At 44.3% G+C, this 21,988-nt stretch overlaps 1 protein-coding gene across 2 annotated transcripts in view; it reads left to right on the forward strand.

Annotated features, from left to right (window-relative positions):
- The window catches only part of LOC115158886 (solute carrier organic anion transporter family member 2A1), a 42,897-nt gene extending 27,695 nt beyond the window's left edge, over window positions 1-15,202 (forward strand). Inside the window, exons 7-14 of one of the 2 annotated variants that reach the window (XM_029708304.1) lie at window positions 184-256; window positions 592-756; window positions 6,614-6,809; window positions 8,838-8,985; window positions 10,494-10,669; window positions 11,449-11,513; window positions 13,002-13,122; window positions 13,336-15,202. In XM_029708304.1, the coding sequence (XP_029564164.1) occupies window positions 184-256; window positions 592-756; window positions 6,614-6,809; window positions 8,838-8,985; window positions 10,494-10,669; window positions 11,449-11,513; window positions 13,002-13,122; window positions 13,336-13,456 (1,065 nt within the window). In that variant the 3' untranslated portion in view covers window positions 13,457-15,202. The other variant, XM_029708305.1, reaches the window with a different exon arrangement.
- Window positions 15,203-21,988: the final 6,786 nt, after the last annotated feature.

The raw sequence follows: 21,988 nt of genomic DNA on the forward strand, positions 1-21,988 counted from the left end.
TCTGTCTCTCTCCCTCTCTCTGTCTCTCTGTCTCTCTAAAAAACATTTTGAATAATGAAATAAAAACCGCTTCTCTTTTGCTTTCTTCACCCGTCTGAAAATATTTTCTTCCAAAATAAAAGCTCAAATGATGCATGCGTTGTTTCTGCCATACGTCAACCTGAATGTATTGTCTCCTTGCAGAGTGGAACTGAAACTACCATTCAGAATGAAGACTCCAAAAAGCCTGAGTTCTCAATGCTTGATTTCCTTAAGAGTAAGTCCTCTATAGACTGACTGACTGACTGACACACACACACACACACACACACACACACACACACACACACACACCAGCCATTTCCTGATCGACTAACACACTTGGACACATTTGTGAATGATGCTGACAGGCATGATTACAACAACACAGCTTAAACGTTCCATAGCTAGGAGATGTAGTCACCGTTGTTGGTACCGGTCCCTCTGACCATTGTTTTGAGAAACTTGTTTCACACTTGAATATTGTGTGTTTTATAGGATACTGTATTTCTTAGTGAACTGACTAATTTATTTGTGTACGTCTGTGTGTCCTCTCTGTTCCTCTCTCCCCAGTGTTCCCCAGGCTGTTTGTCCGTCTGCTCCTCAGTCCTCTGTTCCTGCTGTTGGTTCTGTCTCAGTGCTGTTTCTCTTCAGTCATCGCTGGCCTCGCCACCTTCCTCACCAAGTTCCTGGAGAGACAGTACAGCACGACTGCCGCTTACAGCAGTCTCCTCATAGGTCAGTACAGCACCACTGTCTCCTCATAGGTCAGTACAGCACCACTGTCTCCTCATAGGTCAGTACAGCACCACTGTCTCCTCATAGGTCAGTACAGCACTACTGTCTCCTCATAGGTCAGTACAGCACCACTGTCTCCTCATAGGTCAGTACAGCACGACTGCCGCTTACAGCAGTCTCCTCATAGGTCAGTACAGCACCACTGTCTCCTCATAGGTCAGTACAGCACTACTGCCCCCTCATAGGTCAGTACAGCACCACTGTCTCCTCATAGGTCAGTACAGCACCACTGCTTCCTCATAGGTCAGTACAGCACTACTGCCTCCTCATAGGTCAGTACAGCACCACTGCCCCCTCATAGGTCAGTACAGCACCACTGTCTCCTCATAGGTCAGTACAGCACCACTGTCTCCTCATAGGTCAGTACAGCACCACTGTCTCCTCATAGGTCAGTACAGCACCACTGTCTCCTCATAGGTCAGTACAGCACTACTGCCCCCTCATAGGTCAGTACAGCACGACTGTCTCCTCATAGGTCAGTACAGCACCACTGCCTCCTCATAGGTCAGTACAGCACTACTGTCTCCTCATAGGTCAGTACAGCACCACTGTCTCCTCATAGGTCAGTACAGCACCACTGCTTCCTCATAGGTCAGTACAGCACCACTGCCTCCTCATAGGTCAGTACAGCACCACTGTCTCCTCATAGGTCAGTACAGCACTACTGCCTCCTCATAGGTCAGTACAGCACCACTGTCTCCTCATAGGTCAGTACAGCACCACTGTCTCCTCATAGGTCAGTACAGCACCACTGTCTCCTCATAGGTCAGTACAGCACCACTGTCTCCTCATAGGTCAGTACAGCACCACTGCCTCCTCATAGGTCAGTACAGCACCACTGTCTCCTCATAGGTCAGTACAGCACCACAAGGGCCGTGGGGGAAACATCTTGAATTTCCTCATTGCTTCCCAGCTAAATTAACCTACATTTTATGCTTTTTTTTATATATATATATATATGTTTGTTTCACACTATGTTGAGGTAAAAATCGGAGAATAATGTATGGATGGATGTCAACCCCAACACATGTCATTGTCACCAATCAAATGCATTACAGTTAAAACATTTTTTTTAAAAGACTGACTACCTCCTCCATTGATTTTGTGTATGCTAGCTATGCTAATCAGTTAGCATTAAGCAGTCAGTTCTTCTAGACATGAAAATAAAAAAAAACTTCCAATTGTTACGCAACAAAAAAAACAGACAAATATATCCAGAACAGACTTCAGTAACGACATGGTGGTTCTGTTACAATACATAAAATCATGATGGATTTTTTTACAAATATCCACTTTGTTAAATCAGATTTGTTGAATGTGCGCCAATCTGATCAACGGAACGGTCTGTGTTCAAACAAAACCCCCTTTACCACATCTTTGTGGAACAGATGAAATGGGGATACCTAGTCAGTTGTACAACTGAATACTTTTTGCATTTAACCCAACTCCTCTGAATCAGAGAGGTGGGGGGGGGGGGGGCTGCCTTAATCGACATCCACATCTTCGGCGCCCGGGGAACAGTGGGTTAACTGTCTTGTTCAGGGGCAGAATGACAGATTTATACCTTGTCAGCTCGGAGATTCGATCCAGCAACCTTTCAGTTACTGGCCCAACGCTCTAACCACCAGGCTACCTACCTCACCCCCTCTAACCACCAGGCTACCTACCTCACCCCCTCTAACCACCAGGCTACCTACCTCACCCCCTCTAACCACTAGGCTACCCGCCTCCCCCCTCTAACCACTAGGCTACCCGCCTCCCCCCTCTAACCACTAGGCTACCTGCCTCCCCCCTCTAACCACTAGGCTACCTGCCTCCCCCCTCTAACCACTAGGCTACCTGCCGCCCCCCTCTAACCACTAGGCTACCTGCCTCCCCCCTCTAACCACTAGGCTACCTACCTCCACCCTCTAACCACTAGGCTACCTGCCTCCCCCCTCTAACCACTAGGCTACCTGTCTCCCCCCTCTAACCACTAGGCTACCCGCCTCCCCCCTCTAACCACTAGGCTACCCGCCTCCCCCCTCTAACCACTAGGCTACCCGCCTCCCCCCTCTAACCACTAGGCTACCTGCCTCCCCCCTCTAACCACTAGGCTACCTGCCTCCCCCCTCTAACCACTAGGCTACCTGCCGCCCCCCTCTAACCACTAGGCTACCTGCCTCCCCCCTCTAACCACTAGGCTACCTACCTCCACCCTCTAACCACTAGGCTACCTGCCTCCCCCCTCTAACCACTAGGCTACCTGCCTCCCCCCTCTAACCACTAGGCTACCTACCGCCCCCCTCTAACGACTAGGCTACCTACCTCCCCCCTCTAACCACTAGGCTACCTGCCTCCCCCCTCTAACCACTAGGCTACCTGCCGCCCCATATATGAATGGTGTATGTGTTTCTTTATTGATACACTATGTGAAACAGATGAAGTATGGTGTATCTGACACCACTCACTCTTTACCCTACTCTACGGCTGGTATCGACAGTTGGCATGGGTTACAGTTGGCACGGGTTACAGTTGGCACGGGTTACAGTTGGCATGGGTTACAGTTGGCACGGGTTACAGTTGGCACGGGTTACAGTTGGCACGGGTTACAGTTGGCACGGAGATGAAGACACAGATCTCTGTTCTTCACTTGGGATTGTTATGATAATGGTTTACATCAAAGAGTTCAACATACTGTTGTGATGTGAAAAGGCTGTCTCTAAGGATGCTGGTCGAAAGTGAGTATTGAAACCGTATTATATCTGGTGTCTAGTCCTGGCTAAGCATTCATCTATGTGTATTTTCTGTGGGATCAGCAGCGCTTGTATAGTCTGGGACAGAGGTGGCACCACAGGTTCAAAAATGGTGTGGAAAAATTCATACTGTTTTCTTTTCTGGGGCCTGGAGTTTTTCCTGATCTCATGACCTGGTCGGGTAAATTATTATTATTATTATTATGATATATATAGCTTCCCTTTTCATCTGTCCTATGACTATATGGCTGGGGTGTGAATTGGAAATTATTCCTGGTCTACACAGACACATGTTCATAGTGTCTGTGTAGACTTCTGCTCTGTGGCGGAAGTTGTAGAATCTTTACTTTTGTGCCACAAACGTTTGTGAATAATCACCAACAGTGGAAATAATATGCCAACATTACTGGACTAACAAACTGACTGACTAACTTTTCCAGGAACAGTATGCCTTGGGTAGAAGCAGCAAATCATTTCATATTCTTTATCTTGTGCCAAACACATTTATTCACTGAGTCTACATTATTAACGTTAGCTGCTGGCTACATGATTGCATCAATCTAGCCAGCTAATGTTAGCCAGCTAGCTATCTAGCTACGCTACTAAAGCTAACGTTAGTAGTTTTGTGAGCTAGCGATAGATTGGATCGTTCTAGCTAGTTTTAGAGGATGACTAAACTGCTTTAATTAACACATACACAGTGCCTTCAGAAAGTATTGATACCCCATGATGTATTCCACATTTTTGTTGAGTTACAGCTGTGTTTGAAATTTACAGCTCGACTGAGGGACCTTACAGATAATTGTATGTGTGGGGTACAGAGATGAGGTAGTCGTTCAGAAATCGTGTTTAACACTATTATTGCTTACAGAGTGAGTCCATTTATACTCCTGAAATGATTTAGGCTTGCCATAACAAAGGGGATGAATACTTAATGACTCAAGACATTTCAGCTTTCATTTTAATTTTGAAAACATGATTACCATGGCTTGCGAAAGTATTCACCCCCTTGGCATTTTTCCTATTTTGTTGCCTTACAACCTGGAAACAAAATGGATTTTTAGGGGTTTGTATCATGTGATTTACATAACATGCCTCCCACTTTGAAGATGCAAAATATTTTTTCTTGTGAAACAACAAGAAATAAGACAAAAAAACAGAAAACTTGAGCGTGCGTAACTATTCACCCCCCCAAAGTCAATACTTTGTAGAGCCATCTTTTACAGCAATTACAGCTGCAAGTCTCTTGGGGTATGTCTCTATAAGCTTGGCACATCTAGCCACTGGGATTTTTGCCCATTCTTCAAGGCAAAACTGCTCCAGCTCCTTCAAGTTGGATGGGTTCCGCTGGTGTACAGCAATTTTAAGTCATACCACAGATTCTCAATTGGATTGAGGTCTGAGCTTTGACTAGGCCATCCCAAGACATTTAAATGTTTCCCCTTAAACTGCTCGAGTGTTGCTTTAGCAGTATGCTTAGGGACCTCCGTCCCAGTCTCAAATCTCTGGAAGACTGAAACAGATTTCCCCCCAAAATATCCCTGTACTTAACGCCAATTATCATTCCTTCAATTCTGACCAGTTTCCCAGTCCCTGCCGATGAAAAACATCCCCACAGCATGATGCTGCCATAGTTGTTCTCGGGGTGATGAGAGGGGTTGGGTTTGCGCCAGACATAGCGTTTTCCTTGATGGCCGAAAAGCTCAATTTCAGTTTCATTTGACCAGAGTACCTTCTTCCATATGTTTCGGGTGTCTCCCACATGCCTTTTGGCGAACACCAAACGTGTTTGCTTATTTTTTTCTTTTTTAAGCAATTTCTTTTTTCTGTCCACTCTTCCATAAAGCCCAGTTCTGTGGAGTGTACTGCTTAAACTGGTCCTATTGACAGATAGTCCAATCTCCGCTGTGGAGCTCTGCAGCTCCTTCAGGGTTATTTTTGTTTCCTTGTTGCCTCTCTGATTAATGCCCTCCTTGCCTGGTCCGTGAGTTTTGGTGGGCGGCCCTCTCTTGGCAGGTTTGTTGTGGTGCCATATTCTTTACATTTTTAATAATGGATTTAATAGTGCTCCGTGGGATGTTCAAAGTTTCGGATATTTTTTTATAACCCAACCCTGATCTGTACTTCTCCACAACTTTGTCCCTGACCTGTTTGGAGAGCTCCTTGGTCTTCATGGTGCTGATTGCTTGGTGTTGCCCCTTGGCTTAGTAGTGTTGCAGACTATGGGGCCTTTCAGAACAGGTGTATATATACTGAGATCATGTGACAGATCATGTGACACTTAGATTGCACACAGGTGGACTTTATTTAACTAATTATGTGACTTCTGAAGGTAATTGGTTGCACCAGATCTTATTTAGGGGCTTCATAGCAAAGGGGGTGAATACATATGCACGCACCACCTTTCCGTTTAAAAAAAAGACATGTTTTTTTAAACAAGTTATTTTTTTCATTTCACTTCACCAATTTGGACTATTTTGTGTATGTTCATTACATGAAATCCCAAATAAAAATCCATTTAAATTACAGGTTGTAATGCAACAAAATAGGAAAAACGCCAAGGGGGATGAATACTTTTGCAAGGCACTGTACACTTTGAATTGATGGGGTATTGTGTGTAGGCCTATGACGTGAACTAATAAATATCTGGTAAACGCGTTTGGTGCTGCTGCTTTTTGAAAATGTTATGGCGGCGCCATTTCAGATTGAAAACTACTGGGGCAAATGCTGTTTCGCTACACACGTTTTCCTGCGGCTCTGATCTGGGTACCGGTCTCTGTAAAATTCCACTCCTCGTACTCTGTGTCATGTACAATGTACTAGCTGAACCAGAGACTGGCAACCAGGCTAGCGTTTTGTATGCCTGAGACAATAAAGTTGATCTTATCTTTTAGTGAAGTCAAATCAGCTCGCTAAGGTACTCTTTCATACTATCTCTGTCTATGTAGTCCTGTATGTAGAGATCGATACACCACACAGATACAAAGAAACAGTATACAGTTACATACTGTGGAGAAAGTACTTAAATCTGTTCTGCTCTCAAATCGTGTCTTCTCCCTCAGGTGCGGTGAACCTTCCGTCCGTTGCCGTGGGGATGCTGGTGGGTGGAGTCATCATGAAGAGGACAGGTCTCTCTCTGAAGACCATCCCTCGTTTCTCTGTCGCCATGCTCACCATCTCTGTCATCCTCATCATCCCTCTCTTCTTCATGGGCTGTCCCACACAGAGGGTGGCGAATGTCAACTACACACCCCATGGGTGAGTCAGAGAAGGGATCTGCATCTTTGCCAAACAGTTACATATTTGGAGGGCCTTGTCCTGACTGATTGAGCCATGTCCTGGCTGATTGGGCCATGTCCTGGCTGATTGGGCCATGTCCTGACTGATTGGGCCATGTCCTGACTGATTGGGCCATGTCCTGACTGATTGGGCCATGTAGCCTTGGTTGATTGGGCCATGTCCTGACTGATTGGGCCATGTAGCCCTGGTTGATTGGGCCATGTCCTGACTGATTGGGCCATGTAGCCCTGGTTGGTTGGGCCATTTGCCCTGGCTGATTGGACCATGTCCTGGCTGATTAGGCCATGTAGCCCTGATTGATTGGGCCATGTATTGGTTGGTTGGGCCATGTGCCCTGGCTGATTGGGCCATGTCTTGGTTGATTGGGCCATGTAGCCCTGGTTGATTGGGCCATGTCTTGGTTGGTTGGGCCATGTGCCCTGGCTGATTGGGACATGTCCTGGCTGATTAGGCCATGTAGCCCTGGTTGATTGTGCCATGTCTTGGTTGATTGGGCCATGTAGCCCTGGTTGATTGGGCCATGTTGCCCTGGTTGATTGGGCCCTGGTTGATTGGGCCATGTAGCCCTGGTTGATTGGGCCATGTGCCCTGGTTGATTGGGCCATGTAGCCCTGGTTGATTGGGCCATGTAGCCCTGGTGGTTTGGGCCACGTCAGTGGATTGGGCCGTGTCCTGGTTGATTGGGTCATCTCCTGGTTGACTATATGGTTTCATGGGACAAGGATTTTGTTGACCTATTCATGAAGTCTCCACTATTTTCTCTTTAATAATGATACTGTTTGATTGTGCCATGTCCTGGCTGATTGTGCCATGTCCTGGCTGATTGTGCCATGTCCTGGCTGATTGGGCCATGTCCTGTTTGATTGGGCCATGTCCTGTTTGATTGGGCCATGTCCTGGCTGATTGGGTCATGTCCTGTTTGATTGTGCCATGTCCTGTTTGATTGTGCCATGTCCTGGTTGATTGGGTCATGTCCTGGTTGATTGGGTCAAGTCCTGTTTGATTGGGCCATGCCCTGGCTGATTGGGCCATGTCCTGTTTGATTGGGCCATGTCCTGTTTGATTGGGCCATGTCCTGTTTGATTGGGCCATGTCCTGGCTGATTGGGCCATGTGTCCTGGCTGATTGGGCCATGTGCCCTGGCTGATTGGGCCATGTGTCCTGGCTGATTGGGCCCTTTCCTGGTTCATTTTTCCCTGTCCTGGCTGATTGGGCTGTTGTTGATGTGTATGTTTGTAGTTTGTCATTTTGGGGATGCTGTGTTACTGTCTCTGTAGTTTGAATGTTTTTAATACATGGAGTTCTAGGGAGGTCATGAGGTCATGAGGTCATGAGGACAGAAGCATTTTAATTCATTGGATAAAAAAAGAGCCTGGTGAAACAGTTGCACAAGCCCATCAGTTATAATATTGTCAGGTCTTGAGGACATTGAACTTCATTTATGTTTCCTTTTGATATTACACAAGCAAACATACGGAGCCTTGTGAACTTTGCAGAAGACAACGCTAATTAACTAGCCACTTGTGGACACTAAGACCAGGCTACTGTTTGGCGCTGTGCCACTGGTGAACCCAAACAACTAGGGATGTTGTTACTACAGTACAACACCAAACAGAGGCTAATGAACAACATGTAACATTAACAGGAACCCTGGTGTTTACCCCATAACCCCGTATCTCGGTTGTCTTCTGTTATGTGGTTTGGCACTGAACTCTACTGATGAACTTCACTCCACCCAGAACTCTGCTGTGATCCCATAACCATTATATAAACAGTGGAAATGCCATTTTCACACTACTGAGCCGAGCCGAGCTTAGCCAAGCCTAGCTAGCCTTGTACTCATCTGGCCTGCTTGGCACCGTGCTGGAAAGGTCCATATGAAAAACCAATATCTGAGCCAGCTCAGCACAATAATGTAGAAAAAGGGTATAACTCTATTGTGACACCCTAACTCATTCTCTAAACATCTTCTCCCCCGTCCCACAGGTTTCTGACCACCTGTTATTCCAACTGCTCCTGTCCGGCTAACGCCTTTAACCCGGTGTGTGGATCTGACAACACTGAGTACCTGTCTCCCTGCCACGCAGGCTGCAAAGAGTACACCAAAGACCCCAAGAATAAATTCAGGGTTCTGGTACGTGGCCATTTAATCTCAGGCTTCTGATGTGTGTGCATTCATCTGCTTTGATTGCAGAAAGATAAGTCCAAAGGAAGTTAGGGAAGTGATATGGCATAACTGAACCAATGGTAATGTTACAGATGTAAGATCTTCATTTTATCACCCAGTGAATGTCCTGTACAGCAGGAAATGCAAACTTGTAATGTAAAGTACTACTTAAGTAATTTTTGGGGGGGGTATCTGTACTTTACTATTTATATTTTTGACAACTTTAACTTCACTACATTCCTAAAGAAAATAATGTACTTTTTACTCCATACATTTTCCCTGACACCCAAAAGTATTCGTTACATTTTGAATGCTTAGCAGGACAGGAAAATGGTCCAATTCACACACTTATCCAGAGAACATCCCTGGTCATCCTTACTGCCTCTGATCTGGTGGACTCACTAAACACATACTTCATTTGTAAATTATGTCTGAGTGTTGGAGCATGCCCCTGGCTATCCGTTAATGAAGAAAACAAGAAATGGTGCCATCTTTATTGCTTAATATAAGGAATTTTAAATGATTTATACTTTTACGTTTGATACTTAAGTATATTAAAAACCAAATACTTTTAGACTTTTACTCAAGTGGTATTTTACTGGGAGATTCACTTTCGCTTGAGTCATTTTCTATTAAGGTATCTTTACTTTTACTCAAGTAAGACAATTGGGTACTTTTTTTCACCACCGATTGTAGTGTATTCAAGGTTTTAAAAAGCTTCTAAAGATTCCACTTAAAAATGTCAGACTTGATTTGCCCTAACAAAACAATGTATCAACCCCCTTACAAAAATATCTATTCATTATAATCCACAAAATAATTCACATTTCCTGTTACTGCAGGGCCATGTCCTGGTATTTTCCTACTGTAAGAAACTGGTCAAATGAAGATCCTATATCTGTAAGGTCTAAATCGTCAACTGTTTGTATTGGTTAAACTGATTAAACCCAGTCTAGGAGAGTGTATTGGTCAGCAAGGCAGCCAGCCAGACATAGTGCTATGTGTCTGACTGTGTGCTACAGTCTCTACCTACAGTACAGCTACAGCTACATGACATGGATGGTTAACAATCAATGGGCCAGTCCGATCCATCTGTAATCAGCCCTGGGACACAGGAAGTGTTTTCAGTGGAGTTAAACCACTTGTAGATGTTGCGGTAGTAGAGTAATCCACAAGCAGGAGGACTGTGGCAAGGCTAATAGTTATATTGACTTGACTTAGTGTATATAATAGTCAATGCATGGTCATTGTGTTGAATAGTTGAATTAGTTAGACTTCAATTCAGACCAAGACTTAACTGTAGTTAACATTTGATTACAGTACTTTCAAATCAGTATAGGGTATCGGTCGTTCACAATTTAGCCGTTGTCATTTGTACATTTTGCTTCTTGTATCTGAGAAATGTATGGCATAATGTATATGTTGTCTATCTTTTATATATTGACACTGGTGTCTCCTGTGTTCTTCTACTGTAGAAGTACACAGACTGTATCTGTATAGCTTACAGACAGGGTAGTGGTGGGGGTACTGCCCGCCCCGGTCCTTGCCCCAACCAATGTCCTCACTATCTACTTCCTGTTATGTTCCTCATCTCTCTGGCCGGGTTGATCGCCTCCCTAACACACAATCCCATCTATATGATGGTCCTCAGGTAACCTCTCTCTCTCTCTCTCTCTCTCTAACCCACAATCCCATCTATATGATGGTCCTCAGGTAACCTCTCTCTCTCTCTCTCTCTAACACACAATCCCATCTAAATGATGGTCCTCAGGTAACCTCTTTCTCTCTCTCTAACACACAATCCCATCTATATGATGGTCCTCAGGTAACCTCTCTCTCTCTCTCTCTCTCTCTAACACACAATCCCATCTAAATGATGGTCCTCAGGTAACCTCTTTCTCTCTCTCTAACACACAATCCCATCTATATGATGGTCCTCAGGTAACCTCTCTCTCTCTCTCTCTCTCTCTAACACACAATCCCATCTATATGATGGTCCTCAGGTAACCTCTCTCTCTCTCTCTCTCTAACACACAATCCCATCTATATGATGGAATATATTTTGATTTGTTTAACACTTTTTTTGGTTACTACATGATGATTCCATATGTGTTATTTCATAGTTTTTATGTCTTCACTATTATTCTACAATGTAGAAAATAGTAAAAAATAAAGAAAAACCCTTGAATGAGTAGCTGTGTCCAAACCTTTGACTGGTAGTGAATATGATGGTCCTTAGCTAAATAATGACTGGATAAAGTGTAATTTCATTTAATTGTTCATTTTAATTTGATTTGATGTGAAATACTCCTCATGAGTAGCACAAAGTCCATAGAGAAGAAAACAATGAACATGCCTATTTAAGCTAAAACATAATTTTTTTTTTTTTTTTTTAATGTAATCTATCTTACTTTGCTTGAATTGTTTCAGAACTGTTCCCCATGAAGATAAATCCTTTGCCATAGGAGTCCAGTTTTTGCTCATGAGAGTGCTTGGTAAGTGTCCTCTTTCAGATGTATTCTTCATAAAGACAGATGTTCCTAAAGAAACACACAATGGAACATAATAATATATCAAATCCACCGCTCCAGGATATGACCCGTCTTCCAGGATATGACCCGTCTTCCAGGATATGACCCGTCTTCTAGGATATGACCCGTCTTCCAGGATATGACCCGTCTTCTAGGATATGACCCGTCTTCTAGGATATGACCCGTCTTCCAGGATATGACCCGTCTTCCAGGATATGACCCGTCTTCTAGGATATGACCCGTCTTCCAGGATATGACCCGTCTTCCAGGATATGACCCGTCTTCCAGGATATGACCCGTCTTCCAGGATATGACCCGTCGTCTAGGATATGACCCGTCTTCCAGGATATGACCCGTCTTCCAGGATATGACCCGTCTTCCAGGATATGACCCGTCGTCTAGGATATGACCCGTCTTCCAGGATATGACCCGTCTTCCAGGATATGACCCGTCTTCCAGGATATGACCCGTCATACCAGGATATGACCCGTCTTCCAGGATATGACCCGTCTTCCAGGATATGACCCGTCTTCTAGGATATGACCCGTCTTCCAGGATATGACCCGTCTTCCAGGATATGACCCGTCTTCTAGGATATGACCCGTCTTCCAGGATATGACCCGTCTTCCAGGATATGACCCGTCTTCCAGGATATGACCCGTCATACCAGGATATGACCCGTCTTCCAGGATATGACCCGTCTTCCAGGATATGACCCGTCTTCCAGGATATGACCCGTCTTCTAGGATATGACCCGTCTTCCAGGATATGACCCGTCTTCCAGGATATGACCCGTCTTCTAGGATATGACCCGTCTTCCAGGATATGACCCGTCTTCCAGGATATGACCCGTCTTCCAGGATATGACCCGTCTTCCAGGATATGACCCGACTTCCAGGATATGACCCGTCTTCCAGGATATGACCCGTCTTCCAGGATATGACCCGTCTTCTAGGATATGACCCGTCTTCCAGGATATGACCCGTCTTCCAGGATATGACCCGTCTTCTAGGATATGACCCGTCTTCCAGGATATGACCCGTCTTCCAGGATATGACCCGTCATACCAGGATATGACCCGTCTTCCAGGATATGACCCGTCTTCCAGGATATGACCCGTCTTCCAGGATATGACCCGTCTTTATCATCCGTCAGTGTAGTGTTACAGTGCCCTCTAGTGGATGACAACTGATGTGAACTATATTGAAATGCCGTTATTCTCTATGAACAATGTTATTGTTTAGAGTTATGTCTAAGATAATGTCCATATTATTGTATTATAACAGCCTGGTTACCAGCCCTATTCAGCATGGTCATCCTCAGCTCCTGTATATAATGTTATGTATTGTGTGATCCTCCTCTATTCTAGCCTGGTTACCAGCCCTATTCAGCATGGTCATCCTCAGCTCCTGTATATAATGTTATGTATTGTGTGATCCTCCTCTATTCTAGCCTGGTTACCAGCCCCAGCCCTGTTCGGCATTGTCATCGACAGCTCCTGTATCTGGTGGAAATATTCCTGTGATAACCGACTGGGCTGTGGTTACTATGACAATAACATCCTGAGGAACAGGTGAGAAAAAAGTCTTATACAACTATTGTCATGCCTCATTTATACAAGTGAGAATGATTCATTGATTAATGTATTGGTTGATTGATTGATTGGTTGGTTGACTGGATTGGTTGATTGGTTTCCCTGTAGGTACCTGGGTCTACAGGTGGGAATGTGATATTTACAGTCATGCTAAACTAGCTCTAACCCTCCTGCCTTATCGTATCTCTGCAGATACCTGGGCTTGCAGGTGGGCTTCAAGTTGATGGGGATCTTCCTGCTTGGGGTGGTGGGCTGGAAGGTCCTGAGGACCAGGGAGTACAGCCTGGAGAAGAGGCCTGATGGACCACTCTGATCTGGGATACAATTGACCTCCTGGCTCCCCATTCCGTCCTCTCTCCCATCTCACTTTAAATAGTAATCTCAGGTCCACTACTGTTCCTTTCAACAGTCTGCTGAGGTGTTCTGTCTGAATGTACTCTCCTTTACCTACCTGATCCACCTAACCTGTCTCACATGAGAGAAGAGACTCACCTATCAACTGCCAGTGGGCATAGTCCACTATGCCTTTCAACAATAGAATGTTTCAACGGTCTGCTTAAAGTATCCTCAAACCCAGCTGATCATCCTGTTGGAGTAACCTCAGCACTGAAGGACACTCCAGCTCTGGTAACGATACTATAACCCTCATTCAGGACACTATAGCTCCCCTTCGACTATCCTACACTCCTACAATATCCCCACACGAGGAAGTTGGTTCAATATCCCCGCACGAGGAATTTGGTTCAATATCCCCACACGAGGAAGTTGGTTCAATATCCCCACACGAGGAAGTTGGTTCAATATCCCCGCATGAGGAAGTCGGTTCAATATCCCCACACGAGGAAGTTGGTTCAATATCCCCGCATGAGGAAGTCGGTTCAATATCCCCACGCGAGGAAGTTGGTTCAATATCCCCACACGAGGAAGTTGGTTCAATATCCCCGCACGAGGAATTTGGTTCAATATCCCCGCACGAGGAATTTGGTTCAATATCCCCGCACGAGGAATTTGGTTCAATATCCCCGCACGAGGAATTTGGTTCAATATCCCCACGCGAGGAAGTTGGTTCAATATCCCTACATGGGGAAGGGGGTTCAGTATCCCTACACGGGGAAGGGGGTTCAGTATCCCTACACGGGGAAGGGGGTTCAGTATCCCTACACGGGGAAGGGGGTTCAGTATCCCTACATGGGGAAGGAGGTTCAGTATCCCTACACGGGGAAGGGGGTTCAGTATCCCTACACGGGGAAGGGGGTTCAGTATCCCTAGATGGGGAAGGGGGTTCAGTATCCCTACACGGGGAAGGGGGTTCAGTATCCCTACATGGGGAAGGAGGTTCAGTATCCCTACACGGGGAAGGGGGTTCAGTATCCCTAGATGGGGAAGGGGGTTCAGTATCCCTACACGGGGAAGGGGGTTCAGTATCCCTAGATGGGGAAGGGGGTTCAGTATCCCTACACGGGGAAGGGGGTTCAGTATCCCTACATGGGGAAGGAGGTTCAGTATCCCTACATGGGGAAGGGGGTTCAGTATCCCTACACGGGGAAGGGGGTTCAGTATCCCTACATGGGGAAGGGGGTTCAGTATCCCTAGATGGGGAAGGGGGTGATTTTAGATCATTTGAAGGATGGAACGTAGTCTTTGGGTGCACATTAAACTGTATACTTGCTGTTATCCCAGGGATGTTGTTCATTCAGGTTTCTAGTTGCGGAAGACAACAAAGTTAAAGTTAGCTTAATATTTAAGTTTCTCTTTAACACAGAGGCATTTTGGTGAGTGACATTATAGAGACTGAGTTTTTGTTTGAGATGTTTTTTTTTGTTTTTTTTACACAGAATGGTAATTTTATAATCACATGATCAATATCTCATCAGCTTTAATCACAATAATATGCTATGCATCAAATATCAATTGCACTGTTTAAATAATTGTTATCTTGTTGAAATAGAATGCCAATACAATATGGTTAGTTTTGGATCATCTTAGTTTACGTGCCTTTATATGCAGCAACAAATACTTGTAACTTCTGTAAATAATAAAAATGTTTGTTTATATTGTCTAATTGTTATATTGTGTTGGAAAAGTCTGTCTGTGTGTCTGTCTGTGTAATCATCATGGGTCACTCAAGTACTAGAGAGGGAGCAAGACGTAACGGATGAGGTGTGAAACTGAGTAGGCCTTATGGCTTAACTAATCTAAAATGTAGTGCACAAAAGTGTTTTTTTTTAAAGGGTAGGCGAAAGCGTTCCCTTTACTTCCGTTTCGCATGACGTCATGTGCCAGAGCAGGAAGGGAGGGGGCGGCAGACAAACAGAGCGCCAAGCGCGCATGCGCAGATCGCCGTCGAAACGGACAGGAGGTTATCCAGTCAGTAGCAGCACTTCCATCGCGGAGAGAGCAGAGTGAACGCTTTTCACTTTCACATCCATCATCAGCACCACAACCCCGGACCACTGGGGAACACGCGTTTTCATTCTCCTACTCTGTTAGAAATTCGCCCCAAAAACATGTCTGTGGGTAGTGACTTTGGGAACCCCTTAAGAAAATTCAAACTGGTCTTTCTGGGGGAGCAAAGCGGTAAGTCATTCAGAATCCTCGGGAGAAGTTGTGTTCCGTTTGGGGATGACAAGCTGTCTGAATGCACCTGCTTGGTATTCACTGATACACGTTAAGTTTAAAGGATCTCTTTATCTATCGGCTTGCTGTACATGTTACTCTTTAGTAACAGAATATACTACATTTTCTATGGGAAAATGTCAAGCAAGTTTTTCTTATGTTTTATCTGTTGAAAATAGTTCAGACAATAAAAACAGTATAAAGTGTTTATAATGTCCGTCAGTGCATTTAATTGTTAGGCCTATTTATTGTTTGATTATACTTTACCCACAGCAGGGGCAAAACATTCAGATTTTTTATTTGCAGTCCAGTGTCACAACAATTCACATTTTATTACGCAAATATAATTGTAGCTTGTCACCGATATGTAGGCTACAATAGTTATCTCAAATGGGTGGTGTTTATGCGATGATATTGTCTGAAATGCGAGTGCTGTGGTTTAAAAGAGATAAGTGAATTAATTCATGATTCTGTGTATGGCTGAGACACACCCAGGTTGCCAGTGTCTGTCGGTGGGAGAACTTGTGTAGCTGCAGTCTCTCTGCCACTGTATTCTCTCTCTCTCTCTCTCTCTCCATCTCTTTCCCTCTTTCTCTCCTCTCTCTCTCTCTCTCTCTTTCCTTCTCTCTCTTTCCCTCTTTCTCCCTCTCTCTCTCTCTCTCTCTTTCCCTATTTCTCCCTCTCTCTCTCCCTCTCTCTCTCTTTCCCTCTTTCTCCCCCTCTCTCTTTCCTTCTCTCTCTTTCCCCCTTTATCTCTCTTTCCCTCTCTCTCGCTCTCTCTCTTTCCTTCTCTCTCTTTCCCCCTTTATCTCTCTTTCCCTCTTTCTCCCTCTTTCTCTCTCTCTCTCTCTCTCTCTCTCTCTCTCTCTCTCTCTCTCTCTCTCTCTTTCCTCCTCTCTCTTTCCCTCTCTCTGTATCTCCAGACGATGACTAAGTCATTTGGCAATTTGCATAGTGAAGTACGCTGGAAAATGTGGTCTAGTATAAAATATATGATCCCAATGAAGGTTATTAGATGGACTGATGACCAACTTATCCCTGGCTTATCTTGGCTCAGTTTGTCCCTAAAGGCTCCACTACTCCACACCATTTTATGAGACTTGTTACATCTTTTCATGTAGGTTCATGGGGTGTGTAGAGAAGTCAAGAGGTTTGTTTTCAGAGAGCGGGAGAGGGAGGGGGTGGAGAGAAATGGAGAGGGAGGGAGAGAAAGAGATCAAATAAAAATCAGATCAAATTTTATTGGTCACATACACGTGTTTAGCAGATGTTATTGCGAATGTAGCGAAATGCTTGATGGAGATGGAAAGGGAGGGAGGGAGTGAGAGAGAGGGAGGGAGGGAGGGAGGGAGGGAGAGAGGGATGGAGGGAGTGAGAGAGGGAGGGAGGGAGTGAGAGAGAGGGATGGAGAGGGAGGGAGAGAGGGATGGAGGGAGTGAGAGAGGGAGGGAGGGAGTGAGAGAGAGGGATGGAGAGGGAGGGAGAGAGAGAGGGATGGAGGGAGTGAGAGAGAGGGAGAGAGGGATGGAGGGAGTGAGAGAGGGAGGGAGGGAGGGAGTGAGAGAGAGATGGAGAGGGAGGGAGAGAGAGATGGAGAGGGATGGAGGGAGTGAGAGAGAGATGAGAGGGATGGAGGGAGTGAGAGAGAGATGGAGAGGGAGGGAGGGAGTGAGAGGGAGGGAGGGAGAGAGAGGGAGGGAGAGAGAAGGATGGAGAGGGAGGGAGAGTGAGGGAGTGAGAGAGAGGGGGATGGAGAGGGAGGGAGGGAGGGAGAGAGAGGGAGGGAGAGAGAAGGATGGAGAGGGAGGGAGAGTGAGGGAGTGAGAGAGAGGGGGATGGAGAGGGAGGGAGGGAGTGAGAGAGAGAGAGAGGGAGTGAGAGAGAGGAAGGGAGAGAGAGAAGGATGGAGAGGGAAAGAGACAGAGATGTGGTTAAGATTCAGTGGGGTCTGAAATGATTGGCGCCCTTGATAAAGATCACAAATAGTGACTGTACATAATACATTATTCAAATACTGAGCTATATTGTATGAAATAGTGACTGTACATAATACATTATTCAAATACTGAGCTATATTGTCTGAAATAGTGACTGTACATAATACATTATTCAAATACTGAGCTATATTGTCTGAAATAGTGACTGTACATAATACATTATTCAAATACTGAGCTATATTGTCTGAAATAGTGACTGTACATAATACATTATTCAAATACTGAGCTATATTGTCTGAAATAATGACTGTACATAATACATTATTCAAATACTGAACTATATTGTATGCTGCACAGAGTGGGGAAATTATATTGTTTTATACTAATACAATCACTCAGAGAAAGATATTGTTTCTCAACAAGGTAGGGGTCAAAATGATTGACACCCTTAAAGATTATTATAAATTAAGTAGTCAAAAGTTTAGTATTTGGTCCCATATTCATAGCACGTAATGATTACATCAAGCTTGTGATGCTACAAACTTGTTGGATGCATTTGCAGTTTGTTTTGGTTGTGTTTCAGATTATTATGTGCACAATAGAAATGAATGGTAAATCATGTATTGTGTCATTTTTAAGTCACTTTTATTGTTATTGGGCTAGTTTGGATCCAGGCTCCTTCCTAGCAGACAGACAGGGTCTAGTTTGGATCCAGGCTCCTTCCTAGCAGACAGACAGGGTCTAGTTTGGATCCAGGCTCCTTCCTAGCAGACAGACAGGGTCTAGTTTGGATCCAGGCTCCTTCCTAGCAGACAGACAGGGTCTAGTTTGGATCCAGGCTCCTTCCTAGCAGACAGACAGGGTCTAGTTTGGATCCAGGCTCCTTCCTAGCAGACAGACAGGGTCTAGTTTGGATCCAGGCTCCTTCCTAGCAGACAGACAGTGTCTAGTTTGGATCCAGGCTCCTTCCTAGCAGACAGACAGTGTCTAGTTTGGATCCAGGCTCCTTCCTAGCAGACAGACAGGGTCTAGTTTGGATCCAGGCTCCTTCCTAGCAGACAGACAGGGTCTAGTTTGGATCCAGGCTCCTTCCTAGCAGACAGACAGGGTCTAGTTTGGATCCAGGCTCCTTCCTAGCAGACAGACAGGGTCTAGTTTGGATCCAGGCTCCTTCCTAGCAGACAGACAGTGTCTAGTTTGGATCCAGGCTCCTTCCTAGCAGACAGACAGGGTCTAGTTTGGATCCAGGCTCCTTCCTAGCAGACAGACAGGGTCTAGTTTAGGGCCATTTCAAGTGTCCAGGCTGCTGAGCTGAACTTGTGGAGAGTTGGGGGTCCTGCCTGGGAGACTCATTTTAAATAAAGCCTGCGGTGGAGGTGAGAGGAGGGGGTCCTGACTGGGAGACTCATTTTAAATAAAGCCTGCAGTGGAGGTGAGAGGAGGGGGTCCTGACTGAGGCCGGTCGGGGGGGGAGCCTTGTGTTATCACGTTATGCAGAGCCACAGCCCAGTGCAACCCAGACCCTGTGGGGGAGGGAGTCTATTTCTTAGACACAGCTATGGTGTGTTGCCAAGTGGGACCCGGTGCCTTTTATAGTGCTTTCCTGTTGACCACGGCCCATAGTAACACAGCCCTAGTCTATCCACATCCTTTATTAATGTAAAGGACAGATCGACCATCATTTATTAATGTAAAGGACAGATCGACCATCATTTATTAATGTAAAGGACAGATCGACCATCATTTATTAATGTAAAGGACAGATCGACCATCATTTATTAATGTAAAGGACAGATCGACCATCATTTATTAATGTAAAGGACAGATCGACCATCATTTATTAATGTAAAGTACAGATCGACCATCACTTATAAATGTAAAGTACAGATCGACCATCACTTATAAATGTAAAGGACAGATCGACCCTCATTTATTAATGTAAAGTACAGATTGACCATCATTTATTAATGTAAAGGACAGATCGACCATCATTTATTAATGTAAAGGACAGATCGACCATCATTTATTAATGTAAAGGACAGATCGACCATCATTTATTAATGTAAAGGACAGATCGACCATCATTTATAAATGTAAAGGACAGATCGACCATCATTTATTAATGTAAAGGACAGATCGACCATCATTTATTAATGTAAAGGACAGATCGACCATCATTTATTAAATGTAAAGGACAGATCGACCATCATTTATTAAATGTAAAGGACAGATCGACCATCATTTATTAAATGTAAAGGACAGATCGACCATCATTTATTAAATGTAAAGGACAGATCGACCATCATTTATTAAATGTAAAGGACAGATCGACCATCATTTATTAAATGTAAAGGACAGATCGACCATCATTTATTAAATGTAAAGGACAGATCGACCATCATTTATTAATGTAAAGGACAGATCGACCATCATTTATTAATGTAAAGGACAGATCGACCATCATTTATAAATGTAAAGGACAGATCGACCATCATTTATTAATGTAAAGTACAGATCGACCATCATTTATAAATGTAAAGTACAGTTCGACCATCATTTATAAATGTAAAGTACAGTTCGACCATCATTTATAAATGTAAAGTACAGTTCGACCATCATTTATGAATGTAAAGTACAGTTCGACCATCATTTATAAATGTAAAGTACAAATCGACCATCATTTATTAATGTAAAGTACAGTTCGACCATCATTTATGAATGTAAAGTACAGTTCGACCATCATTTATAAATGTAAAGTACAAATCGACCATCATTTATTAATGTAAAGTACAGTTCGACCATCATTTATAAATGTAAAGTACAGATCGACCATCATTTATTAATGTAAAGGACAGATCGACCATCATTTATTAATGTAAAGGACAGATCGACCATCATTTATTAATGTAAAGGACAGATCGACCATCATTTATTAATGTAAAGGACTAAAGTATATCAGGAGAGTTGTGAGCGCAGGGCACAAAAAGCTGTGGAGAGCATGGCAGCACATAACACTTGGTTTAGTGGACGGTTAATGCATCCACCAAGCTGACTGAAGAACTCAGTGGAAAAGATGGTAGAGGGGCTTTATGAACTGTTGAGGCCTGAATGGTCTGAGCAAAGACGGTACGCTATGAAAATAGGTAGAAACCCCCAGTCACGCTTGTAGGCGACGTCATAGTGACGTTGGCTAACTAAAGAAGTCATCGCCGTCTCATAGTTAAACTGAGCATGTGCAGGCCATGAATTCAAAGGCACTCCTTCGATTAAACTGAGCATGTGCAGGCCATGAATTCAAAGGCACTCCTTCGATTAAACTGAGCATGTGCAGGCCATGAATTCAAAGGCACTCCTTCGATTAAACTGAGCATGTGCAGGCCATGAATTCAAAGGCACTCCTTCGATATATAAAGTTGTTTTTTGACAAAAGTGAGAACGTGTCAGCTTGTCACTTTCACGAGGTTGGAGTAATAACACGTTCAACTTCTTTAAGACATTGGATCGAATCTAGATTGTTCCTTTTAGATTTAGCGAAAAAATGAACAACTAAGGAATAATTTAGAATTTCTCTCATTGACTTCTCAAACCCCATAATCCCCAGCCTGATCTGCTTGGTCTGTTGTTTCAAGCGTTCCCAGAAGTCTTGCGATGTTATGCCTCTGGGTTTAGAAACTCTTTGGTCTGAGGTTCTGTGCATCCATAAAGCGTCTCAGAGTAAGAGTGCTGATCTAGGATCAGGTCCCTCTTCTTATTCAATGTGATTTTAAAAGGGGAAACTGTTCCTAGATCAGCACTCGTACTCTGAGGGACTGTGCACACATAGGAAAAACAGACAATCTTATCTCAAAGATATTTTCTGTCTGTATACCTTTTGATCTGAAACTTGTGTAATTTTGTACACAAGACGTTTGAATCTGAGAATGTGGCCCTAGTTTGAGCATATGGAGTAATGCAGCCAGCATGTATAATCTGGGTGCGTGACTATCTCCATGTGAAGAGTGAAATCAAACTTGGATGTTCTGGTGGTGGTGAAGAAGAAGATGAAGAGCGTCAGTGGCAGGTGGGTGGGTGGGTGGTGGTAACACCTTTTCATGCAGGAGGAATGTTAAATGAGTTGTCAGAGAGGAAGCTTCTCCTCTACCTTGCTGCCTGGGCTGTGTTGTACAGACCTGGGTTCAAATACTATTGGAAATCATTTAAAATTCTGTATCTGTGCTTGTTGCAATGGAACCAATGAAAAAATGTTTTTTGAAAGTACAAAACATCGCCCGTTTTGTCATTCAAAGTATTTG

Source organism: Salmo trutta, chromosome 22, assembly GCF_901001165.1.
Source record: "Salmo trutta chromosome 22, fSalTru1.1, whole genome shotgun sequence".
Lineage (NCBI taxonomy): Eukaryota > Metazoa > Chordata > Actinopteri > Salmoniformes > Salmonidae > Salmo > Salmo trutta.